Genomic DNA, 15,325 nt, shown 5'->3' with positions numbered 1-15,325 from the left:
TAAGCATAGCAACTAAAAATCAAGAAATGGAGAGTCTTACTAAAAATTGTGTTCTTACCTTTTCCAGGACTTAGGTTTTGGTCTATAAACACCTTAAGCTCTCCATTAGCTTCAATTAGTCCAGCCTGTTAAAGAAAGTAACTTTTATTAAATTTACAGACACAGATAGCCTTTTACTGTTAAAGGTGGAAGGTATCACCCCGGAAGTCTCTGCTGCTACCACTCACATTCTGACATACGTCTGCCACTATGTAACAGCTCTGTTTGTGGCATAGTATCAGCCAAATTCTAAACTATTGATTTTACAAATACCATATTCTTAAAAAGCAAGCAGAAAATCAGCGTACACCTCCTTTTCTATTTTGTGTCCTAAGGTGTTATAGCATACATGCACTGTTTTAACAGATAGCTGAACATCCTTCTGGTAAGAAACAGACACCTGCGACTACACCTTTCTTTGTGTAGGCACTATTTGCCTACCACAGAAGTTAACAACATTATAGCAAAATCAACAGAGGTGGCAGAGCTTGCCTTAAGCCATTTTAATCAGAAGAAAAAGGCATTAAGAAGAAATACTTTGACTTTTTCAATTATTATTTTTTTCAAAGATCCAAATACAAAGCTCTTAAGTGAAAGAGCTATAGGACGACATACAAGTTTATAACATAATCATCGTCCTTTGAGAAAGCTCACAGTAGGCACTATTTTAAAAAATACTATTAATTTTTTGGACAGAAAATGCTTGATGCAGTAATTCCTTGGTATCTCCAGACAAAACAATTATTCTGAAAAAATAACAAACACAGGACACACGGCTGTTTCCATTTAGACAGAACAGCAAGAAGGTGAACACTTGTACTTAACCATAATTTAGCATGTGGCATTAGAGAGGCTGAAAAGTCCCTAGCTGCATTTTGTGCATAGCTGGTACTTGCAGGCTACTGCCGATCTTCAAGCGACAAGTGGTTTGCTGTCAATCAGCAGCAAAGGTTTTCCCTTACAAGTCTACCTGAAGAGCCCGACTCACGGTTTGCCAGAAGTTCAGCAAACCAAGCAAGCCACTAGAGGATGCTGTGGTGCTGCTGTTATCCAGGTGTACAACAGCAATGATTTCTTAAGACAGACTGGGAACTTTACAAAACAGGAAATTTTCTCTCCTCGGTGAAGGGGAGCTGGGGGGAGAGATGATCGAGCACTGGGGTCAGGCTGGTTAGTGAACAGAAGAGAAATCCTGCTAAGGGAAGCATGAAGAGTAGTGGCCTGTAACAGCATGGCAGCGATGAGGACCTGGTGGCACAAAGAAAACATAAGTGAGGAGACAGTGGAACGGACAGGTAGAATGAAGAGCCTGTGGCAGTTCCTTCCTCCATTCTGCTAATTTAACCCCCAAAAGTAATGAAACAGTATTGTTTTAAGGAGACTGCAAACAACTTCCCGGTACACAAACGCTGCCTGTTCTCCATCTTGCCCACAGCAGGGATGCAAAGGTCCACTTGAACACACCACAGTTCTACTGCCCTATTCCCAGGCAGCAGAGCTTTTTATAAGCCTAACTCTTCACCACACTTACCATGTAATTCAGAAGGGCAACAGACTGTATCAGACACTTTCAAAGAAAGAAGGTATACTCTTCAATGTGAAATCAGAATCACGTACAAAGATGTGATTATAGCTACAGAAATGCTACTAGAGCTGCACTCTACGGCAATATGACATTCCAGAACACGAGAATCCGAAGTGTCATATATGACAATGAATTTTTGGGCAAGTGTTACATTATACTCCCATTCTACCTCAATTTCACAACAGTGTTAAACCACACCAGAAGCGCAGTCTCATTGTCATAATTTCTTTAAATATTTCAGTTTCTATTCAGCAGCAGAAAGAGAAGGCTTGTACTCAATGATTCTTGCAAATTCTCTTTTCCACCAGAATCAGAAAGATATCAATGAGACTGAAAAGACATTTAATATCTTGAGTTTGTGATGAGGAGACCACCAAGAAAATAGCTGGTTTAATCTGTAATGTCTTTCATTTTAGAAGCATATTAATTTAATAATTTTGAATTATTAAATCCCTTCATCACTTCAAATATGCAAAAGCAAACTTACTTTCACATGTCAGTTACAGTGATAATCCAAAACCAAGTATTTAAGCTGCAATATTCAGCAAATTCAAGCATTAAATGCAAATCGCTATTTCAGCAACTAGCAAATTAGGCAATTCAGTAATCAATTACTTATTGGTCCCTTCCTGTGGTTTTGGTTTTTTTTTTTAACTAGTATGGTCTCCAGCATAACCATTTATATTAATTCATTTTATTCTTAAGTATTCAAGCAACCATACCATAGTATCAAATAATCTCATAAGCTTCAAGTTTTCTTTACATAATTAAAATACACAGTGAAAAATATTACCCAAAACGATATGCAACTCCAAAACCTACAATCTAACCTAGCATCACAAAAGGTCAGGTTAGTGCTATGTGCCTTGGACCACGCTTTTCTGTGACTGAAGTTACACAAGTTGCTGACAAACTGGAGAACATCTGCGAAAAACATTGCATTTAATCAATAAGAGAATACAATTTGTGAAAAATCAGAGAATAGCAACCACTGAACAAGAAGAAGAATCCCCTCAGGAACCACCACACTGATGAAGAGTACAGCAGTTACAGTTCCACCACCTTTCCACACCAGTGTCTTACTAAAGGTTCAGCTCTAGCAGATAAAATGGCTGGTAAATATTCAACTCATTCGTAAGAATATGCCTAGGAAAGACTCCAAGAAAACTAGCTGGAAAAAAACCTACCAAATCCCACAGCAAATAACACCCTCAGCTGCTATTACTCATAATGAAAACTGATTTCTAGTGAAAATTCTGTTACTCCAGCCTCAGTATGCCCTTCATACTTCTGGATACACTGTTTAATTCTAAGGTTATCAAAATTTATCACTAGTTTAGAGTCTCCTCAGTCACAGATACAAGCTTTTGGCAAGAGAAAATTGAAAAGCAAAACTTCCATCCTATAAGAAATGCTGGTGTCTTTGTTCTAAAATGAAAATACAAGGTAAAAAAAAAAAACACCTCAGTGTATTTCAAAGAAATCCTCACTACTTTTCAAGCCAGATTATTTTGGAGGAGAGACCAGAATTACTCCTCTATAACCTATCTAGCATAGTGCCGTGCTCAAAAGAAAGAAAATGGAGGAAAATGTGACCATAGCTCCCATCATGGTCACAGATTCACAAGGAACAAAGCAAACAAACAAACGAAAAAAACCCACACCAGCAAGAAGTATCTGATTTTCTCCAATGGAAAAGTAACCTTCTGCCAAGGAAGTTTTAGATATCACAGAAATTCTATTTTCTGATGGGAAGATAGACATACTTTTCAGGCCTTATCAAGCTACTTGTAACACGGTATTTTGGTGAGTTTTTTTCCCCCTGATAATGTGATTTTTTTCGTATTCCACATTTTTTCACAATTTTCATTTTCCACAATGTTTCCCACATATTTCCTCTTTTCATGATTCCCAATTTCAAGATGCATTTCTTCATTTGATAGTAAGACCAGTGCTGCTTGAAATTCTGAAAGCTTATTAAGTGTGTGCAACTTCACAATTGGCACTGTTTTCCTCTTCAAAGAAGCATGTTGACTACCTATACTTCTCTACGGCTACATGAAGAAACTCCTAGTATCCTAAACGGGCAGATACACCCTTTCTCCTTTTCACATGACAACAAAAATCAACAATGATTTAAAAAAATAGCTTTTGACACTCAGCATAGCATCTAAACTGTAATAACTTAGGATCTCCTTTCCACAGACCAGGGGAAGATGGTTAAAGACCACTAGACAAATTAATAAACCTGGTAATTTTAACTGTGGAAGCTGTGCTGGAGTAGAGACCCCAACCACCAACCTAGGCTTTGTGTCACCCCATCATTCAGAACTCCTAAGAAAAAGAAATCAACTGATGGACTAAACATATCAAAAATTCAACTGAGGTTAGCTTTGGCCTGCTATGAGATCATCAGCAGTCTAAGAACTGGGAAGTCTATTTTTGTTTTGTTTACAAGTAAAAGCTGAAAAGCACTGCAAGTGCCCTCAGCCTCAAAGTCAGCAAATTGGGAAATACCTTTTTGATGGGACTAAAGTTAAGCTGAAATAAAATTTGCTAAAAATGCAGAGAATTTCACTTAGTAAAAAATCCCTTAGTGCAGACTATTACAGAACAGTTTAATATCTTACTAGCAAGCTAATATTTGTGGTCTCTGAAGTTACGCACTAGAAACTCAACACCCTTACAACAAAAGTATCATTTGTTCCACAGCTTCCCAGACTTGCAACTCAACTTCTTAATAAAAATTGGCATAGAATTACTCACTAAACCTTTAAACCAAACAGGAAAGATTCAAGCTGAATTTGGACTAAAGGACAAGAAGCCTATAAAAGCATGACCAAGAAGTTCCACCGAAACGAGACTCAACAAGCACACATGCCATGTCTATCAGGTTTAACCGGAGAGGAAGGCTCCCCCCACTACTCTGAGATAAGAAAATACGGGGAACAGGACGGTGCTTTTGTGCCACAGAAATACCTCTTCTATCTTGCGTCTAGTTAATGAGCCCATTTTAAGTACAATCCCTGAAAAAGAGCTAAAAAGTGCAAAAATGGTAAAGAGAAATGGCAACAGAGGTATTTGCCAAAAGGTATTTCTCAGACTAGAAATTTTCCGTTACTAACAGCAGATCAAGCCCACTTGACTGAGGCACAGGACTGGGATTGACAACAAAACAAGAGATGTGAATGCCAAACATACAACAATGGTTAAAGAATGGGAGTCAGAACAGGACAGAAAAAAAAAAAAACACAGACAATTTTGGGACTGGCTTGGAAAGAGACAGAAAGTGAGCTAGAAAATCAGAGGGAAGATGGCAGATTAAGAGTTGAGGTAAAGAAACTGGGAGTCACTGAAAAAGTATAGGCAACAGAACTGCTGGGAACCTAAAAAGAGAGCTTTAATAGAACAAGGAGACCAAATCCTGTGAGAAGGGAAGAACATGGGAACAGAGAAGACTAATACAATCTATTCTAAACTGCAACAGAAAGGGTAAATAAGCTGGGATGCTGAGAAGACCAAAATAAATCAGGAAAGAAATAGCAAAGACAGAATCAGAAAATGGAGAAATTGGGAATAAGTATTCCCATTAGTGTACACTTCCTCTCAGAGCTTGTCAAAGGTGTCAGGAGGATGCCTCTGCTGTCTATGAGCATGTGCAAAGCCCACTAGCAAACGACCACGTGTCTTGTGCAAACTGCACCTAACTTGATCCATACAGAATGGCAATCCCTAGTCATTTTACTGCTTAAGAGCAGGCAATAAATGTCAAGGCCCTATGCCATGCAATTTCACTATGTGCCACTTCACTGACAATGGGGGGGGGGGGGGGGGTTGGTTGCCTTATTTTAGTATCAGGAAGCAACAAACAAACTCACCAGAAAACTTGCACAGCTACAAAGGGGAGAAAAGCTTATCATCAGAAACAACGCTGCATAAAACACCTTAATCCTTCTTTCACCCCTATCGCATGTTACAAATGTTATTTGTAACAAGAAGATAATGCACTATTTCTCCCATTGGATTCTCATCTCATTCAGAAACCAGAACAAACATTCTCTGGGAATGAATCATCATGTTAGTGCAGGAGACTATTTTTATGGGACATCCAATTCATTTTTTGCAAAAATTAAAAGGCAATTAAGATATAAAGTAGAAGATTGCAGGAAAGTAAAGTTCTTAACTTTAAAACATTTGCATTTCATCTTGCAAATGAAGTCGGTGAGAAGTATTCTTTACTATATAAAGTAATATAAAAGAACTTTTAAAGTCAGGCTATAGGAGTCTGATCCTGCAAAATTCTCAGATGCATTATTTTACTGTGTCTCAGTAGCCTTCTTCTGAAACAGAGCTCATACCCCATCCCCAGTTCATGGCAGCATCTTCAAGATTAATGTGTCAACCACTCAGCAACAAGCTATAGCATAGAAACGAGCTTTCCAAAAAGTGTATTTGAATTATTAGCACCTTAACTAGCGAGGCATAGTCAAAGTACTAGATATTAAAGACCTGGATCACACAGAATTGTGAAGGTAAAAACTAAATACAGGTTAGTAGCTCAGGTCAGCATTGTTGAGCTTTGGGATGAATACAGGCTCCACTGATACTGCACCTAAGTTGGACACTGAATATATTCAGGATGAGACCAGAGGTCTACTTATTGCAGAATATGTCCAGATCATTAGCGGTCTTGGTTGTTTCTTTCTGAACAGAGCAACATGTCTAGAATTCAGCAACAATTAATTAAGAATTCATTTTGAAGATGAGTCAAATAGTGGTCCAGTCTAAGCAGCCACACAGATCAACAATATCACAGGAGTTAAAATCATGATACTGCATTGTTTCTTACAGTAACTCAATTGTCCAAGTAATACAGTCCTTGCAAAATTTAAAGCTGCCTGCCCCTAAAGCAACTGCTAAGTTGTAGGAACGAAGCAAAACTGAAGACAAGATTCCTAGGGTGAATATGACCAAAGCACTGCTTTGCCACTTCTACCACATAAAACTCATCAGAAAATAAAAGCACCATTTGTGTCCTCCTGGACCAAATACTCAGATGCAGAGGCACCAGCAGCAGCCACTTCCACAACTAGCTCCTGGTGCCATTCTAGATTTGGCCTCAATAGACTTTTGTTTTTGCAGCCAAATCAATTCTTTACAGCAGTTTGTTCAACAGCATCTGAACCACAGCCGAAAGCAACAAGTAACGTTAAACAGGACTTATTCCAAAACCATCTGCCTCACCAACCTCTTTATCAGTGTATTTATTGTAAAGGTACAGCAGCCCACAACGTAATTTTCAAGTAAGTCTGTGCAACCATTAATGCAATACAGGGACCCTTAGCAAAGGTAATGTAACACAACACAAGACAAGTAGCCAGCAGCAGTTTTGGGGATAGGGACCACCATCAGCCTTTAAAATCAAATTGCCCTCTATCTGTCTGAGAACCACTTCAACACAGCAAATGTTAAGCAAAGATTGGCCCATTTTTCCTCCCACTTCTAATTAGCCACAGTAAATCTTCATTAAATGATATCCAGGCAAGCAAATACAAACATTAAAATAAGTGATGCCTAGTGCAACCCAACTTTTAAAAGCTGTATTTTTGTTTAGCGTGTTCAGCTGCCAGCACAGTGTATTTACCCAGTAATACTACAAATGTATCTCTCTATACAGAGCCACTATCATTAATCGACATGTACTATTAATAAAGAAGTTAAACACTTAAAGGCTACAAGAAAATGCTTTATTTACACAAATAAATTGGTGAGGTGGCAGGCAACTTCTGAGTTGCTATTTTCTGACTTATAAATACAAGCCAACATAGGGGAAAAAAAGGGAGGCTCTTATTGCGTATCTGGGATGTAAAAAGGAAAGCTTGAAGATCACTTTCCTTCTGCCTTCTCCTAAAAAGCATGTTTTAAAAAATTAAACATCAATTTTTTTCTAATTAATTCGAAATCCCAGGCTGAGATGCCTTTTTAGAAGACCTAATTTCATAATATTATTTCCTCTTCAGTTTGAAAACTTCTGAACACGTTAGAACTCACTGAAGGCAAACAGAAATAGATCAAGCTACCGAGAAGTCGCTGAACTAAAATGATATCAAAATTAAGGTGCATGAACCACTTGAGACCCAATAAGACTTAACTTCTCTAGTCTGCCGCACTGAAATTCCCAGTACATATAACCAAAACTAAACATAAAAGGAGAAACACATGCTGGTATTTTAAGAAAAGTTTGAAAAAATGTTTTGAAGACTTTTCAATACTTTCTAGGCATTGAAAGTGCATCACGTAAAAAAGATCCAAAATATATCTTTTTCCTACTTCCATTAGGCTCTTCTTTTTAATCCATCCCAAATGTAACTTTTTCAGACTACAAAGACTTGCTGAAGATTGATGTAGATGCACCACATGGAAACTATTAAAAAGTACAACTTTTGTGGTGTTCTTACAAAATTAATATACAGAAGCACAGATCTACTTCTTTCCCCACATTTAGCAGACCTATTGACCCATCCAGTAAAGTTGCGGTAAGAAATTAGTTTGTTGTGGGGTTTATTTTAAATATTCTTTGAGCAAATTATTTATTAATACTGTGAAACAAATTCACTGGATTAAACTACATACCCAAATGTATTCTGAATACTCAATTTAAATAAACCCTCAGTGCTAATCTCTACATCTCTAGATCTCTTAAACAGTAATGTTAGATTGGGTGCTGAACTTCGCGCAGGTGGGACTTCTTACATGGTGTCCTCAGATTTACACACGTGCACAGGGCTTCCTTTGCAAAGACAGACACATAGGCCATAGGTACTACTCAATGGGATTAATAAAAGCACCATGAAATACTAAAGAGACACAGTAAGTTTTATGCAAACTACAGATCAAGAGAAAAACCCCTCCAAGTAATTCAAACAAAAGATGACAGTCGAATAAAACATAATTAAAAAAAAATAAATTAAACCCCTCATTTTAGAACAAGTGGTTCCAAAGCCAATGCCGCTGTAGGCAACCTATGAAACAGTAAAATGCATGAGCTCTCTACATGAACAGCTCTCAAGAAAGATATTTTAGTTTATGAGAAATCCTGAAGGCTAACAGCAGTGTGTCACTTTAAGTTTGTGAAACACCAAATTAGTTTTCAACTGCATGTTCTTCATGAGCAATTATATTTTTTTTAATGACACAAAACAGTCCATGCAATAATGGTGAACCACTGAAACAATCATAAGCAACTGCTGCTATATGAAGTCATTTATGTAATTCATCTATTCGATACAGGTAATTTTCAATTTCAGAAGGAGTCTTACTCACTCCTTTGGTCTAGCCCCTTTCCCCTCAGCGTTCGCTGTAACACCATGCATTGGACTATCCCCTCTGCAAGACCCAGCTCCTGCAAGTGACTCCTGCTTCTCTCTTCCGTTTAACCACGGGTCCTACAGAAAAGAGCCGCAACCTTCTATTTCCTTACGGCTGCTCGAGAGGCCTCAACAGCTCATTTGCAACAGAAGTAACTGACAGGAGAAACGGGGTCACACCACAAGTTGCATCTTCAGCTACACTACAGAAACTGTTAATTCAGTGGTGGCAGGTATGTTAACCATTGATACTAAAAAGTACTTATTGTCTTAATTTACAGATGATTCTCAATATATAACTGAATATCAAAGTGGCCAGCAGGTAGTCCTCAATCTTATACTGGGAGCTGGAAAACAAAAAAATTAAGTTACCCAATTTACTTTCTTCCTACAGTAATTCCTGACCCTTCTTTCAATGCTGCATCCTGCCTAGTTTTAAGCATGCCAAGGATGGCCAGGTCACCATTTCACCCTGAGAACTGTACTCCCCACCAAACTATTCCCATGAATCCAGTGAGCAGCACAAGTCAGCTGAGGACCTCGGTACATATGTTTGGCTTCTCCAGCTCCTGCCTAGAAGGTGCCACATTTCTAAGCAGTGAAGAGTTTACAGTAGACTCAGCAAAGTCTTAGAGAATGACACTGGTTAACCAGAAAGAGGTATACTGGCTAAACTGGAGTTTCTGGAGATTGTCTGCATATGATGACTACCTCTGGCTCAGACCAAGAACCTTCCTATACAGTGCAACCGTACGTGTCAAGCCATACCCAACTCCATTGACCTCAACTGAACTTGTCATTCAGCCTCTGACAAGCAACAGAATGATCCCACTCCCAAGGTACACAAGTCCTTGAGATACTGCAATTGATGTTCTCTAGTCCACTTTTTTTTCATTGCTTCTTTAAATTACACAAAAAGCAATGTCTTTCTCGTAACTATGATCCTCTGAACTGAATGTGATATTCCACAGCTAATCTGCCTCATTCTGTTACAATTGGTTCTTGGCGCCACACAGTGCTTATTTCCACAAAACAGAAAATGCCTATGCTCTCTACTGTTACCAGATCACACTGGAAAATGAGTTTGCTCCTTTTTCCCCCTTTACACTTACTGCATTTCAGATCTCCTACCCTTTATATAACATCTTCAAAAAAATAAATTGATTTACCCATAGATACTTTATCCTTCACAAGCTAGCATTTCTCTCTCTACATTATTGTTTTTCAACTTATGCAGCTGCAACATTACTTGTGATTATGCTCTTAAACTCCACCTGCAGGCTCTTAATTAACATACTACATATGAATGCATCTTCCCCCCCCCCCCAGCTTCCTGACCACTGCCAAGAAAACTGACGTATTTTCCAAAAAAATCAATTTTCTCTTTATTGTACACTCTGAAAAGCATTAGAGCGATACTTTTAAAGTAATATTCAACAGAATTTAAACTTGGGTCAAACAGCTCATAAGCATTATCTTGCCAGCTTACCTGATCAGTACTTTTGTAATTATTTAATCCTTTACAAAAACATTTCATGGAGTTTGCCGGTATTCACCATCATGCTCCCCATTTGTTCAATTATGCAGTTAAGTCTCAGTCTGAAAACTTTTACAAGTATTTGACTTTTCAAACAGATGTTCTCAAATTGAAGTTTTTACAAAGAGGTATCAGAAGAAGAGCTGGAAGTGAGCAGCAAAAGGAAAAAGAAAAGTGCTCTCCTGTGGCAGGTGGGAGGAGGGGTTCAGTAGGAGCATGTTCTCTTGCGGCAGCCTGACTCCACACCTTCCTCTTCTGCAGGGCTGCCTGCTTCACCCTCACCAGAGCAAGCCCCGGTCCCAGCAGCACAGGGTAAGACTGGGACACACACGGAGCCTGCCTCCCCAGGCTGGAGTGCACAGAAGCATGCTTGGCCACGGAAATGCCACCTGAAGCCCAGACCTAGCACCGCAGCAGCACAGCCCCTACCCACAGTTTAGCCATCTCAGCTCCGCTGAGAAAAAGGGAAGGAAGGGGTGGGGGCGTTCATCAACTATGCCATCTTCTTCACCACATCTCACAGCCAGTTAGTGCACTTGATAGGTGACATGGCTGAACCACCAGCCATTAATCGCAGCAGTATTTCCATGACAGAATGTTTAAATTTACAGCGGTGCAGGTCTTCATAGACTCAGTGCCCAGAAATTCAGTGACATTGTTTCTATCATGACTAACTCCATTATCTCGCTAGGAAAAGAACTCGGATTTTGGACAAAAAATATGGGAACAATTCTCTTCCCTTCTGAAAACCAAAACAAGTGTTATACCAATTAGCATCTCTATTTCCTAACATTAAACCAAACCTAATAGGCCTATAATCAGACCTGGAAATTTAAAATTTCCCAGCATTCACTACGTTTTAGACATCATGTAATGGTGGGTATGCAATAGTCTGCAAAAAGGTAAGCAGTTCAACTTTCTTCCCTGAGGCAGGATTATGCGTAGAGGTTTTTAAGAACAGGTTAGACAATGCTTCAGTTAAGATTTCATACCCTTTCTAGCTACCCTGTTCCAGTGCTCAAGTACCTTTAAAGTTTCACCTAAAACCTGACCTAGATTTTCATTTTTCCAAATTCAGCTTATGAATTCTTGTAATAAAGATACTGAAAGCAATTTCTTTTCCTATCTGCAGCATCTTCTTCCACTTCTGAAGTTTATTATTGTGTATGCTATTCCTCCCTTAACTACTCTCTTTTCTAGAATAAGCTAGATCTCAAAAATGAGGTTCATTCTTAAACGTCTTATGCTCATTCTGCTCCCCTGGACCTTCTAGGACATTCATCTGTGTTTCCAGGTGCTAGCATTTCTTCCAAGTTGTTCTCTCGCCCCAAAATGAATACTAAACAAATGTATTTTAGTATCTCAATCACTTTGAACTGGTTCAATTTCATCTCCTAGTCTAACATTCTTCTTTCATTTTCTTCCCGCTTATATGGCCTTTCATTCCCTGAACTGTGCTATCTGTAATGCACTTGGCCACCCTTATCTCTTCCAGGCAAGCTTTGAGTGACTATGTATTTCTCGCTGCTTCTCCACACATGAAGATATTTTTCATTTGCTTCTGAACTACTAAAATTCTCTACAAGATTAACTTGTTAAAGCCATCACTATTTCACGGAAATTCTCACTATTTGAAAGCTACAACAGCCCACATTAGATTGTCAATTGCTGTTTAAGAATTTGAATTTTATCACTTTTCCTTAGCTTTTACGCTGCTGGTTTTGGAGGTTTTTTTGAAGGTGAGATATATCCTAATTTGAAAACGGAGTAGTATCTTGTCTTATGTTCAATAAGGAAATGTGAAAGCCCAGTTATATTAGGTATTAACAATGAATTACACCTTAAAGGCAGAACCTGATCAATTTTTTTTTTTTTTTAAAGTACTGGAATGGGCAAAGAGCAAACATGGTTGAAGACAGGCCACAGAATCAAAGCCACTACCTGTAACGTCAATGGTAATGGAAGTCTATGATGAAAGTGTCCCCAAAGCCTGTTTTTACAGACACTACCTAGCATCTTCGGTAGACAGAGACAAAACAATGAACACATAAGTAGACTGAACCGCCTTCAGTACCTTGAACATATGATGCCTCCTTGAACACAAGAAAGGCAATGCTAGCTGACCACAGCAGTCAATGACAACCCCATCACCTGAACACTATTTGCTGGGTTTTTCTAAATCCAATTCAAAACCAAGTTGTTTTAGTGTTCAGTATGAACACACACAATGTCAATGGCCCAAGTGCTTTTATGAGCACAGTCAATTTTTAAGATTAATTACTCTGAAAAAAATGGCTGCAGATCCAAAGCTGGTTTATGCTGCTACATCTACAGGAAAACATAGCCTAGGCCTGAAGTACAACATAGGTAAAGTAAGTTTCATATATTCATTAATGCCAGCTATTATAATGCATGACCTGGTTTGCTTTTGTTAATAAAACCAAAAATATTCTATGAGCTATACTTCCACACAGGATATGCTACAAATATACTTACATCTTTTGCCATGTTACCAAAGACTAGAAATCAGTCCTCTTAAAATCTTGACGGCTGCAGGACACAGAGACAATGATGCTATTTTCTAGAAAGCAAGCAAAGAAAACATCAGCCATAAAAATAAAAGGAGGGGAAGTTTTTACAATTGAAATTACTGACTACCACCAAATACAATTTAGCTTTTAAAGAAAAACGTTTTTAAAGAAGAAAAAGTTCCTGTCATCACCAATTTACACCCTAAACCCCACCCCACCCCCCACCCCCACCCCGCTCATGTGTGGGAAAGACTCCCGACAGCGGGGGTGAGCTCCCCCCTGGTAGGAGCGCCCTTCCCCCAGCGCCTACCCGATCCCAGCGGGGCAGCAGGCAGCCCACGCTGGGCCAGTCCCTGTCCAGCTGCGCCCCTTGCAACACCGCAGAGCAGGGCGCGGGCAGAAGCGGCGGGGGAAGAGATCACTCCCTTGGCCTCCTCCTCCCCACCCCCATTTCCAGCAGCAGGCACAAGTAGGCCCCAAGGGCCAGCTCCCCCCGGGGCCTTGCAACCCCCCTCTCCTCTTCGCAGGCGGACGGGCCGCGGCTGCACCAAGAGACTGGCAGCGGCCACCGCGCCTGGGGCACCCAGCGCCCACCCGCCTCCCCCACCGCGCCCCCCGACCAGGGCCTCACCGCCCGGGCGAAGCCCTAAGCCCCGCCGCCGCCGCCTCCCCTCGGCAGCGAGGGGCCGCGCTAATCGCCTCAGAGGCGGCGGGGGCACGAGGAAGGGGGGGACGCGCCCGCGCGCCAGGCGGCACCGCCGCCAGTGGGGAGAGGCGGGGGGACGGCGGGGCCACCCCGTCCCCATCCTCCTCGCCCCGCCGGCGGCAGCACCCCGCTGCTCCCCCCCCCCCCCCGCTGCTCCCCATCTTCCTCCTCCTCCTCCCGCTGCAGGCCGGCCCGGGCTGCCCGCACCTGAGCGGCCGAAGGCAGAGAGAACCGGCTCCATCCCCCGCCGCCGCCCCCAGACAGGGACCCGGAGCGCGGAGCGGGAGCACCCCCCGCCCGCCGCCGCGCTGCTGCGGAGGCGCCCAACTGCACATGTGCGGCGGCGCGCGCGCGCGGGCCTGGCGAGCCCGGCGGGAGGGGGAAGGGGGAGGAGAGAACCGACGGGCGCGGGGGGGGGTGGGGGGAGTGTGGGGGGAGGCGGCGGGAGACCAACGGCCCCAACGGCAGCGCGGGCGGGGTGGGGTGGGGGGGGGCGGTAGGACCCGCCCCCCTGCCCGCGCTGCAGGGCGGGGGGGGGAGGGTGGGGGTGGTGCGCGGGGGGAAGGGTCTCCCCCGGCGGGCTGTCACTTCCCAGCCCGCCTCTGCCCCCGCCGCTCGCCAGCCTGGCGGGCTCACGGCCAGCCGGGCCCCGCCGCCCCGCCCGCCCGCCCCCCGCACACCTGCCCGCCGGCGCTGCCCCGGCCCCGCGCACCGACGACCGCCGAGGGGCGGCCCGCGGGGGGGGGGGGGGGGGGGGGGGGGGGGGGGGGGGCGTGTGAGGGGGGGGCGGGGGGCGGTTGGGCGCGAGCGCAACGACCCCTCCCCGGGCCCCGCGCGCGCGACCCCGCCGCTCTTTCCTTTTTTTTTTTTTTTTTTTCCTTCCCGCCCCCCCCCCCCCTCCCCGTCGGCAGGGGGGAAAAAAAAAATTGAAACTTACACTTTTGTGCGTCCCACCGGCGTGACGCTGCGCGCTGACGTCACGGGGGTGTAGCGTGCCTTGCACGGGCACACGCGGAGCGGCTAAGCCAACCGCCCGCCGCTCCATGGGCGGAGGGAGCATGCGCGGGATTTTCGCGCCTTCCGACTCCCCGCCCTGCGGCGCTCGCAGCGAGCGCGCGGGAAGCATCGGCGCGAGATCGCTCTTCGGCCCCGGTCGCCGCCGGCGCCGCCGAGCACGTGTTCGCCGCCGCGCGCGCGCGCGCGAGCCGCCTGCCGCGCGGCGCTGTGGAGGGGGTGGGAAGGCGCCGGCCTCCTCCGCGCCCTTATCGCGGCGGGACACGGGCCGCACCCTGGGCCCCGCCGCCGCCACGGGGAGGGTCGGCCCGGTTCGGTCAGGCTCCGCTGGCCATCCCGCGTCCCGGCCGAGGAGCGAGCCCGGGCCGGCCGCTCTGCTGAGCGGGTTTGTGGAGGCGCGGGCGGCGAGGAGCGGGAGCCGTCGGGGCAGGGGGGTGCGGTTAGTTGCCACAACATCCTGCCGGTGCTTCCTCATCGCGTTTTGTCCGGCCGTTACTTGAGCAAGTTGGCTTACAGCGATCGTTGCCAAAATTAGGATTTTACAGC

At 43.6% G+C, this 15,325-nt stretch overlaps 1 protein-coding gene across 4 annotated transcripts in view; it reads right to left on the bottom strand.

Annotated features, from left to right (window-relative positions):
- Positions 1 to 14,732, bottom strand: part of TFDP1 (transcription factor Dp-1) — a 51,005-nt gene extending 36,273 nt beyond the window's left edge. For 2 of the 4 annotated variants that reach the window (XM_086482105.1, XM_086482108.1), the window contains exons 1-3: positions 13,973 to 14,044; positions 13,025 to 13,109; positions 59 to 125 (exon numbers count right to left, since the gene is read on the bottom strand). In XM_086482105.1, coding sequence (XP_086338231.1) covers positions 59 to 125; positions 13,025 to 13,036 — 79 coding nt within the window. In that variant the 5' untranslated portion in view covers positions 13,037 to 13,109; positions 13,973 to 14,044. Of the gene's footprint in view, positions 1 to 58; positions 126 to 13,024; positions 13,110 to 13,690; positions 13,711 to 13,972; positions 14,045 to 14,702 lie in introns of those variants that run through there. The other 2 variants (XM_086482106.1, XM_086482107.1) reach the window with 2 other exon arrangements.
- Positions 14,733 to 15,325: the final 593 nt, after the last annotated feature.

The sequence above is a fragment of the Leptosomus discolor genome, chromosome 1 (assembly GCF_034619465.1).
Source record: "Leptosomus discolor isolate bLepDis1 chromosome 1, bLepDis1.hap2, whole genome shotgun sequence".
Classification (NCBI taxonomy): domain Eukaryota; kingdom Metazoa; phylum Chordata; class Aves; order Leptosomiformes; family Leptosomidae; genus Leptosomus; species Leptosomus discolor.
The sequence above is the reverse complement of the archived record's forward strand: the minus strand, read 5'-3'. Positions and strand labels throughout refer to the sequence as shown.